The sequence below is a fragment of the Elgaria multicarinata genome, chromosome 13 (assembly GCF_023053635.1).
Source record: "Elgaria multicarinata webbii isolate HBS135686 ecotype San Diego chromosome 13, rElgMul1.1.pri, whole genome shotgun sequence".
Taxonomy (NCBI): domain Eukaryota; kingdom Metazoa; phylum Chordata; class Lepidosauria; order Squamata; family Anguidae; genus Elgaria; species Elgaria multicarinata.
Genome location: NC_086183.1, coordinates 33,508,722 through 33,519,843, shown reverse-complemented (window position 1 = coordinate 33,519,843; position 11,122 = coordinate 33,508,722). Strand labels below are relative to the sequence as shown.

Below are 11,122 nucleotides of genomic sequence, written 5' to 3'. Positions count from 1 at the left end.
TGTGAGTGTGGGATGATTTACTTCAACATTACCCGATACATATTGGTAGAAAATAAATTAGTGTTTGTTTTGTGGGACAGCGTTAAAATCTATTTGGTGAATTGAAAGTGAGTTGAGACTGAGGGGATGTTGTTGTGAGGAGAGGCTTTGGGCGGGAAAAGAGAGCAGGGGGGCGCGGCCGTTACTGCGAGGGTGAGGTGAGCGACACCCCCGAGGCCACGCCTCCTTGCTCTTCCACTCCCCGTCGTCGTCGTCGACTCCTCCCGCCTCGCTCTCCGGTTCTACGTCAGCTCATTGGCAGCTCGGGCGGTACCTCACGCTAAATCTTCCCCGCAATCAGATCATTGGCGGATTGGAGAGGGCTGGGAGCAGGAGGAGGCGGGATTAAGAGAAAGGCTCCACTCAGGATTATTTTACTGGGAAGTGAAGTTCATACTCCTTTCGTTCACTTGAGGAGGAGGAGGAGGAGGGGGAAAGCTGCAGCTCATTGGCTTGACGAGCCGTTCGTCAAGCTTTCGGCCTGCGGAGCGAGCCAATGGAAGGGTAAGCCGAATGACGTAGCACGGCGGCGAGAGGGGGGCAGGGCCCGGCGCGCGTGCGTGCGGCCAATATGCGTGGTTGCGTCGGCGTGCGTTGTGACGTCGCGCGCCGCCCTCAGGAGTGTGTGGTGGTGGCTGAAGCTGTGTGTGTGTGAGTGTGTGGTGTGTGTGTGTCCCCCTCCTCTCTCTCGCTCTCTGTGTGGAGGGGCTGGAGCGGGCCGCAGTGACGGTGAGTGCGGCTCCGGGAGCGGGAGAAAGAGCGGCCCTGAGGCGAGTTGCGGGCCTCTCGCCCCCCCTCGCCCCCTCCCCTGCGGCCCCTCCCCTTCCCCCCTGGTCCTCAGTAGGTGAGGGAGGCCCCGCCCCTAACGGGAGGGGGGAACTGGAGAGAGGACACGCCCCTCCCTGGACCCCGCCCCTTCACCCCCTCCCTCCTACTAGGGGTAGGACACCGGCACACTTCTTTGGGGAAGGGTCTGTGCCACTTGTCCTACCCCCCCTTCCCCAGCTCCCCATTCCATCTCCTCTCCCCCCACACACCCTACAACACCTCCCATCACTTCCCCTGGCCAAGGATGCTGAGCCTCAAGGGTTGCTTTCAGTGGGGGCTGGACCCATTCGGGGAGGGGGGAGGGGCATCTCCATGCTTATGGTGGGTAGATGGAGCCTCCATGTTCGGAGGTAGTTCACCTCTGCATCGCCGATGCTGGAGACGAGCAGCAGGGCAGGGTTGCTGCCCACACGAGCCCTGCTTCCTGGGTGTCTTGGAGAGGCCTGGCTGGCCACTGTGGGATCCTCTGGTCTGGTCCAGCAGGCCTCTGCTTACATCTCCACGTTTTGCATTGCTTTCCTTGTGTGACACTCGCTCACCCACCCCAAAACGAGGAAGGGGTCTAGGTTATAGATTCATAGAGTGGGAGGGGGCAGGTCTTGCAGGCCATCTAGGCCAACGCCTTGCTCCGTGCTGGTAAGTTGGAGCCACAGAGTCCCCGACAGGGCTGTGGCTTCCATACTCCCTAAGCTAAGACTTTCTCTTTCCCCCTCCCTATGATGAAAAATGTGTGTTGTTTCTTTCTAGTTGACACCTCAGTGACCCTTTTCTCCATAATCCTAAATGCAGTCTCCCCCACCCCTTTCTCTTCCCTGCTCATGTCCAGTGGTGTCTTATGGCCAAAAGTTAACTTTCCCCCTCCTCCTTGTATATGGGTATTCTTTCTCCACCTCTCTCCCCATGCCAAAGGCCCTGTGGGTTTCCTCCTAATAGTACTCATACCATTATTAGCATAGAATTGCCTTCGGCCTGCACCCAAATCTCTTCTACATTAGACAAAAATCAAGGTTCCCACTCTACTGCTTGGGACATTAACTATTAATATCCAGGTAATGATACTTTTATCTATCACCTTAGCTCTACCCTGCTCCAGAAACTTTCCATGATTACCTAGTTTCCCCAAATAACTTCCCTTGTCTTCTGCCTGGGGTGCAACTTTAAGGATCTTAAGACACCTTTCAGTTTTTTGCCTTCTCCACCCACCCCAGCCCAACTATGCTTCATTATGATGCTCCTTGTGTCTGCTGTTCATCTAAGGATCCCATTAAAAAGATTCTTTTTCTCAGGCTATCTTGTTCCTTTGAGTTTCAAGAGATTGAAAAGTTCCTAGGCCCAACCACAGGCATTGGCTGTTCCAGAAAAATGTATAATCACATCGTTCTAGGAAGATCTCAGTCCAACAATTTGCTGTTTGCTCCATTAGAGCAAAGCTCCCATGTTTGCTTTTGTGGCACCTGTAACCAGGTTTGAGCGATCACATCTGCTGCCAGTGTAGAACTGGGGCTGCTTTCCATCTTCGATACGTTCTTCCTTGGTTGTGTAAGACTCGAAGTGCTTCTTTTTACACATCATAATAGTTTACTTTATGTCCCTAGTACAATTTGCTGGAAAGCCCCATCTTTACTTTGCTTCTCTCACATTTCATACTGGGTACCTTGTTACTTTTTAAAAAAAGAATGTAGCTCCTGTTATGACTCTGGGTTCTCTCTGTTCTGTGTCTTTTGCTTCTTTCCGAAGTGTACCAATAGCTAGTTCTGCATAGTTGTTGCTAACAAATTTATTCTTAGCAGGCTGAAATCCATTCCTTTTGTTACGATAGCTCTCTTTTGGAGGTTTACTGGTACTTTCTGTTATTTTATGGTTAGCTTGGCAAATAAGGCTTTGAGAAGAGCGCCCTTTTGCTGCCTCTGCTTTTGAATTTAGGGAGTGACAAGAGCTGAAGGAAGAACACCACTCCTGCAAGAAAAGCTGAGCTCAGGGTGTGGTGGGGGTAGGTAGAAGCTGAGTCTTTCATTTGGCATGCTTATTGCTGTTCTGTACCGGTACACTGTGGTGGTGGGTGCACATGCAGCTCTGGTTCTTGACGAGATAGGCGAGAGCTAAATGTGCATTTAGTGCTGTGTAGCTTGTGGAGGCACCTCCTCCTTGAGTCAGGTGAGTTTTAAATTAAAAGTTTATATATACTTGGCCTCCATCCCACCTTTCTGTCCAACTAATTGTTCTGAATGATTCCACCCCCCCCCCGAGTCTATTACACAAATATTACATAATTTATTTCGTTCAGCTCGTTCCAGTGTCCAGTTGATGCAATCCCATGGCCCATATCCATCGTGTGTAGAATGACACTCATGGGCTGGGACCGCACAACATGCTAACCCACCGTAGTCGCATTCAGGAGCGACCCACGTAGGGTTAGCGTGTCGTGTGGAGAGTGTTTTCCCTGCCCATGGTAGATCCACTACCTACCCTCAGGACCCACGCTTTGCAGAGTGGGTTCAGGGCCCTGGGGTGGCTTACCTTGTCAAGTGTTGGGGCTCCTCGTGGATAGGTTTCCTCAACCATAGAGAGGGCCGCTTAGAGCAGCCCAAAATGCTGGCAACACTCTAGAGCATGCAGCCAATCTCTATGGTGACGAGCAATGGCTGGGGCTGAAAGCACAACACTATTCCCAACGCAGTGGTCGCTGAGATGCACAGCTGCCGTGGTGAGAGGACAACAGCAGGACCGTGGGTAGAGGAGGGCAAGACAACCATGCTGCTCAGTCACATCAGGTTGTTTCGAGTTGTTGTCTTGCTAGATTAAGAAATGACAACTCTGATCTCTCTATGGAAATGGAAAAACATGTTGCCCTGCCCTAAGGAGATGCATTGATGGCAACACCCGAGGTGTAGAATATGTTCACTCCTGAAATAGTTATGTCGCTTCCCACCAGCGCTTAGTGCTATTCGTTTGCATGTTTGGGATCTGTGCAGGAAAAGACTCATGGATAGCTTTTGCTCTTTTGGAAGCATGCACTTTATAATGCTCACACCTGCCTTTGGGCCCTCAAGCCACTGATTCCCAAACTTCTCATGACTGGGGCGCACACTTTTTTCCTGAATTTAAAATTGGAAGCACGCTTTATTCCTGCTGTTACACACTTTACAAGTAAACCTTTGGTGAGTAAGAATAATTCTCTGTTGCAGGAACTCTGGGCAAACTTTAGAAGTTACCAGTCTAGACAGTACAAACTATTTCCGCTAAACATGGACTTTGTTATAGGCTGGCAACCACAATGTTTCTTGATTTATTTGTAAATTTAAACTTATGGATCCCTTTTATTTGTTTTTTCCCCTCAGGCTTCCTAGTTTATTTTTAATACTCTGTACTAGATTATTCAGAGCAGAGATAACAGGGCTGTGAGATTCTGCCATTCTTACGTCTGCCTAGAAACTGGAACCAGAAAGTTGAAGTTGATTAGGAAACTCCGAAGAGAGGGGTGTCTGTTACTGTAATGCTCTGTAACAGTAATAATGTGAACCCATATTCTGTGTCAGTGAAGCTGAAACAATGTGAGGGCATGTCAAAAGCTTGTGTTTGGTTGGAAGGCTTGTCCTTTTTAAAATAAATTTTAAAATGTTGCAATCAGCTGGTGATAGCATAAAATGTAGTATAACCATGTTAGCCTTCTCTTTACAAATTCAAGGGTTAAATGTAGCACTTTTATGGACTAACTGTCTTAGTTATTCAGGTAATGTCATGACTTCCCCTCATGAACACTCTATAAGCAGATGCCATGCTTCCATAATATCACCTTATTTTTGACATGTTGCTCTTATTCCAAACTCCTTGTGGAGAAAATGCACTGCACCCTGTCTTAAAAGGGTGGACTGCTGTAAACTGTACACTTCATGGCTAGTTGTGTTGTTGTTTTAATACACTAAGCTTTGCGATGGAGAAGAAAATTGGAAGGAGCGCATGGAGAAGTTGAGCACCGTGCATCAGCTTGTCATTCCATGAGCCACTTTGCATGTGTTGTATGAATAGCAGCAGGAGTAATTGGCTAGGATTGACAGGTTGTTGATCTTCTGAGCTGTCTGTTCAGTTGTGAAGTCATTTGCGTGTGCTGCCCATAGAGAGAAATTGGCGTGTTTGTAAGCATGTATTGTGCTAGGCTTGTGCAGAGGTTCTCTGTTAACAGAATGGATCAGGTAAAACCACCTGTGATACAGTTTTCTCAAGCAACATGAGCAAAGGATCACTACACAGGAAGCAGTATTCCTTGGACAGATAAAAGGATAGATAAAAGGAAGTACTTCTTCACACAGTTAAACTGTAGAATTCACTTCCAGAAATGATAGCCACCAGTTTGGATGCCTTTAAAAGGAGATTGAAGTAATTCCTAGAGGATAAGACTATGAATGGCTACTAGTCCTGATGGCTATATGCTACCACCAGTATCAGAGGGAGTATGCTTATGTTCACCAGTTGCTGGGGAACATAGGCAGGTGGGTGCTGTTGTGGATTTCCCATTGGCAGCTGATTGGCCACTGTATGAACAGAATACTGGACAAGATGACCCTTAATCTGATCCAGCATGGCTCTTCTTATGTTCTTGGCTTTAATATTGGACTGTGTTTACAGGAACATAAGCAGCAATCAGTTTTAGGGGTCATTCAGGTAGATCTGCCCATGTTATCCATATACCTTTTAAGGACCAGAATAAACATAGAGGATCACCCTCTGTGAAGTTGGGGAGAGGAGAAGCGATATCCCAGAGTTCTTCTCGGGTCTGCTTCTTACAGCACATATAGACAAGACACCTGGGAAGGGCCAAGATTAGGCCCTTTTCATTCCTGTAAGGTTCATATGAACAAACTGTTCAGGGGAGACTCTTGTTCCTCTGATCGAAAGAGTACTCTTGTTTTTTCTCAATCAGTCCATTCTGTATGAACAGTATAGTAAAGCAATGTGTGTGATCAAGGCTTTGGAGATTCTCCCTTCTGAGGCAAACTTTGTTGCTTCAAAATTATGTCATTTTTCACCTTAGAAAAGTGCCTTAGAAAAAAGCACCTTCACTGCTTTTTTCCCTAAGGCAGGGGTAGGCAACTTGTGGCCCTCCAGCAGTTGTTGGACTACAACTCCCAGTTCGACTGGCTAAGTCTGATGGGACTTGCAGTCAACAATATCTGGAGGGCTGTAAGTTTCCCATTTCTGCTCTAAGGAAATGGCAGGGTGGAAGTACGACCGCACAGGCCTTGCTCTTCTTTTTGCTAAGTGCTCCAACCTGTAGCTGTAATTGACCAAGAACGCTAAGGTCCCTAGCCCCTAGTATTCAGAGTAGTGCCATGAAGCCCCTTAAAGTCTGAAAACAAACTTTTGAATTGGGAACTTTCTGGTTTACAGGTTCTGTTTGTGACACTTGGCAGCTGTGTTCTCCAAGTTTTGACCTTCAGCTGTGAGAAACAGAAGTATCTTACTCTAGCCTTTCCCAAGCCGGTGCCATTCATGTGTGTTGTACTACAGTCTCCTTCATCCCCATCCAGCATGGCCAATGGCCATGCTGCTGGGGGTGATGGAGGCTGTAGTGCAACATATATGGAAGGCAACAGCTTGGAGAAGCCTATTCTATTATTTTTAAGAGATTTATTGTTTTAGGCGGGGGCAGGCAGCCACAGGCTGAATGTGGTACATCCTTCTTCTCCAGTTAAATGCATTTCCAGTTTGCTGGGTAGCAGACTGCTTTGGTTTTAGCCTTGCACCTTGGGAGAAAGAGAGGAAACTGACCACCAATGCCCCCCTTCGATTCTTCGTGAAAGACATTTCTACTGTTTAGCTGAGTCACTGGAATGTGACTATAATATCTGGGGTTCTAACCCTGACCTGTTCACATGACTGAAACGCTTTTCCATCCCTGGGGCAAACTCCTAGTAGCTAGTATCAAAGTTTAAGGGCTGCAGGGGGAATACCAGGAATGAAGTATAGCCGTCATATTTTGTAGAAACTTTGGGGTTTTCCTAGCTCTGCCTGGCTTATCCCATCTAAGCCCTGATTGAATGGGGATGGTGCATTTTTCTAGGCAAGCCGTGCAAGGTATTCTCAGCCTTCAGTTTTGTGTTCTTTCTCTGCTTTCCCATAATCCTTTACCATGTTTCTGATCCCTACCTGTAGAGCAGAGTGTCTCCCTCCTCCACACATGTGGCTATGGATGACATTTGGTGTGCCTCCTTCCTCTTTTTGGAGGTATAATTAGGGCCAGCTGCCTTGCTGTTCCTCCAGACTTCTCATGGTTGTTTTCTTTGGGGAACGTGCTTGCTTTGGTTAGCTCTAATTATAGTGTCCGGAGAATGGAGGGACCCAGACAGCCGTTTCCTCAGTCTTTTCTTTCTCTCTCTCTTTAAAAAAAGACAGACGCTCTCTCTTTATGTAAGAGTTTTAACAGAAATATGGTTTTAAGAATGCTTCTCTTCCTCTTCAGTGAAAGATTTGGCGGCTGTTTAAATCCATGGCAGTGTCCAGAGGGTGGTAGTAGCTGTGCTACAGTTATGAATATAGTATTTTCCTTACTTAATTCTTTCACCTACCCTAATGGGCAGGAGAGAATTGGCTATGGAGCTCTATCCAGCAGTATTTGTATCCTCTCAATTGCAGTCATACTTTCAGTCATATCCTGGGTGCTGAGGAGCGGAAGAAGCTAGTGAGAATCCTGATCCATCCATTTTAGCTTCCTCCTGGCCTTGAGCAAGTCACTTACACCCTTTTCAGACGTTGCTTCTTGGGTGGGGTCTTTTTGTATTTATATAGCACTATCAAAGTATGTAATAGTTTACATAGGTGAGAACAGTGGGGGTCTCCATCCTGAGGAACTCAAATTTTAAATTTCCACAGTGCAGGGAAATCAAAAATGGGGAGGAACAATAATGTGAGATTAATATACACTGTTGATATGTTCTTAGCTGGGGGTGAGGAATACTATTGTTTCCACCAGAGGTTGGCTTTTCTTCTTCCCTGTGTTGACTTTAAACAAAAGACTATGTAGCCTGGCAAAATCTTGTTGGTAGGTGCCAGTCTCAACTTATTGTGAGTCAGTGCCAGAAACCTAGGTGTCAGTCCTGCATAGAGGCGTCTAAAAGCTCTTCTCCCTGTAAGAACACTACAGGGATGAAAAGTGTGTTTATCAAACTGACGCATCTATTTTGTGATCATGGCCTAGCTTGGCATTTCTTGGTTGGATGGCTGCATGAAGTGATTGTAAAGCACTCTGCACTGTCGGGTTTAACTCACCATTTTGCCGTTGAAAGTACCGAGGCTAATGTGAACTGTCTGAGGTGATTGCCCTTGAGCTGCTTCTCCTGAATTTCAGGAGAAGACTCACCTGAATTTCAGTTTGAACTCTGGTCTCCCAGACCCATTTACCATTCACTTGAGCCAATAACTACATCAAGTTATGTGTTTTTAAAACTTCAGTGCCACTGTTCAATTGAAATAGTCTAAGGGTAGCTTACACAATAAAAACAAATTAACAAATGTGGATTATGAGTTTCTGGGCTTGGGTTCGCCCTTGTTACTGCATTATAAATACTGATAAGATATAAGACTTCCAAAGCAGATGATTTTCTATCTGCTTGTGGTGTTCCATGTTCACAGCATAATTCTGTGGGGTGCAAACTAATAGGAAGGGATATCGGGGGTCTCATACTTAGCTCTCTTTCTCTCTTATAGGGGGATCTGAGGCTGTCTGATTAAGAGGAGGAATCCAAAAGAACCCACCGAGAGTCTGATCTTTACAACAGCAAAACCTCCCTTTCCATGCCATCCTGTTTCTCAGATAACGGGAAAACTGGTGTTTTGGTTTGTGCCCTTGTGCTAAATCCCAAGACTTGAAGTTGAAACCATGTGAGGGGTTCTTCCCCCACCCCCGTGCTTCCCTTGACTCCATTGTGGGCAAATTGCTGCTAAGCCCGTGGTGTGAGCCACCATGATGTTCCGGGACCAAGTGGGCATCCTCGCTGGCTGGTTCAAAGGCTGGAATGAATGTGAGCAGACAGTGGCCCTGCTGTCCCTCCTAAAGCGTATCTCTCGCACCCAAGCCCGCTTTCTGCAGCTGTGCCTGGAGCACTCGCTGGCAGACTGCTCCGAAATCCACATTCTGGAGTCTGAGGCCAACAGCGCAGGTAAGTCAGCTGTTCCTTTTGTGGAACTTGCACCTAACTCCTGGATTCAGATTACCTGTTCACATGGTGATAATTACAGGGGGTGCATTCATAATTTCGTTCATCGTGGCAAGTTTTCCATCACTCTCTGGCAAGTTAGAAGAGGAGCCCTAGCCGTTTTTCTTCAGCTTGGAGCTGTGGGGGAGTCAGTAAGGATCATTGCTGCTCTACTTGGAAGTGCAGCACAACTTCCAGGAATATTCCTGGTGCCCTACTGCAAGCTAGAGAGGGAGGCTGGAGGTTTCTGTTCTGTCATTGGGCTGTCAAAGTGCTCTGAGCATTTTGGCAATCCTGCTCCCCTTCCCAGTTTCAAGTTTGGAGCTCGCATGGAGGTGGGAATCATCCGTCCACCTCAAAACCTGACGCTGTGGAGGCATGGCACAATGGAGTGGCAGGGTCCAGGCAACCACCATTTTTTTGCTTGGCTACCAAGACCGGCCCCAAATGGCAAACTTAACAGTTCTTTCCCTCATTGACTTGTGTTAATTGCCTGTAATAAATGAACTTTTGGATAGATAGTGTTGACCCTGCTGGAAAAGACCTTTGGATATATGTGGTCACTGCAGAACAATATACAAGTATAAAATAACTGTTGCCTAAGACGGAAACCTGTTTGCGAACTCTGCCATCTTATTCCTGCAGATTTTTAGGACTCCAAGGATGCATTTTCAATTTTGTCCACTTGAATGTGGACCATTGCATAAAAGCCAAGAAGAGCCACGCAGGATCAGATCAAAGGTTCTTCTAGTCCAGCATCCTGTTCTTAACAGTGGCAGAGACATGCCTTCAACCAGTCCACATGCAAGGCATGAAGGCAGTTGTGTGTGTCGTGGTCCCCACCCCACCTCAATTTGTCTCACAGAAACTGGCATTCAGAGGTCTTACATTGCTGCCTCTGAACATGGAAGCCCTATTGAACTTTCATGCCTAATAGCTGTTAGGCCTCCATGAATTTGTGTTTAAAAATTCTTTGGAGCTAATGGCCATCTTGTAGCGGTGATTTACACAAATGAATTGTGCATTGTGTATAAGTACTTCAGTATGATGTTAACCTACGGCCAGTCCCTTGTACTGGGTGACTCCTGAGTTCTGGTACTAAGGGAGGAGAGCAAATTCTTTATCTACTCCTTCTATCTCATTCATAATTTCAGCAGCCTTTATGCTACATCTCTGCCACACGACTCATGTCTCTCTCTCTCTCCTTCCCTTGGCAGCTGTCATCAGTCAGTGGCATCAAGAGCCGAAGGACAAAGTCGTCTCCCTGCTTCTAGCCCACCTGCCCCTTCTCCAGCCTGGCAATGCTGACGCCAAGTCGGAGTACATGAAGCTCTTGCAGAAGGTGCTGGCTTACTCCATCGAGAGCAACCTCTTCATAGAGGAGAGCAGGCAGCTCCTCTCCTATGCCCTCATCCACCCAGCTACCACGCTGGACGACCGCAACTCCCTGGCCCTTTGGCTCAACCACCTCGAGGAACGTCTCTCCAGCGGCTACTCCAGCCAAGGCAGGGGGCGACCTGACACGGCCTACCACTCACGCCAAGGCTCGGATGAATGGCAAAGTCCAGTAGACACGGGCCTGGGAGACCTGGGACATGGCTGGCAAGAGAAGCCACCACGGGAAAATGGACACATGTCCTTCCACTCTTCTGGCTCGGTGCCATCAGCTATCAACAGTATCGGGAGCAATGCAAACACAGGTGTGAAAAGCAGGGCTATTGAGCAGGAATCGCATGATGGGGGTTGTCTTGAATAGCATTCTTCTGTATTTCCCTCTCAGGGAGAATCCACAACAGCCTTTCTCCCCTCAAAAACCAAGGGTTCAATTCAGCAGGAAATTCTCCTGTGCAAATGAAACTAGATTGAACAGAAGCCGTGCGAAATCATTCCTTGAAGGAAGAGAGCATCCTGCAGGATTGAGTCCTAACCTTTGCCTCCTTTTGAGAATGAAGAAGTTCTTCCTCTGCAGCCCACCCTACAGACTTCTACACTTCCTGGATGCATTATCAGCTACGTTGCCTTGGATGTTTGTCTCATGGTATAGCGGTAGCTTTTGTGCATCTTGA

The 11,122-nt window shown here is 47.3% G+C and overlaps 1 protein-coding gene across 2 annotated transcripts in view; it reads left to right on the top strand.

Moving 5' to 3' along the window:
- The first annotated feature begins 659 nt into the window (after positions 1-659).
- The window catches only part of SAMD4B (sterile alpha motif domain containing 4B), a 95,554-nt gene continuing 85,091 nt past the window's right edge, over positions 660-11,122 (top strand). For both annotated transcript variants that reach the window (XM_063140301.1, XM_063140300.1), the window contains exons 1-3: positions 660-768; positions 8,569-9,020; positions 10,274-10,756. In XM_063140301.1, the coding sequence (XP_062996371.1) occupies positions 8,825-9,020; positions 10,274-10,756 (679 nt within the window). In that variant the 5' untranslated portion in view covers positions 660-768; positions 8,569-8,824. The remainder of the gene's footprint in view (positions 769-8,568; positions 9,021-10,273; positions 10,757-11,122) is intronic.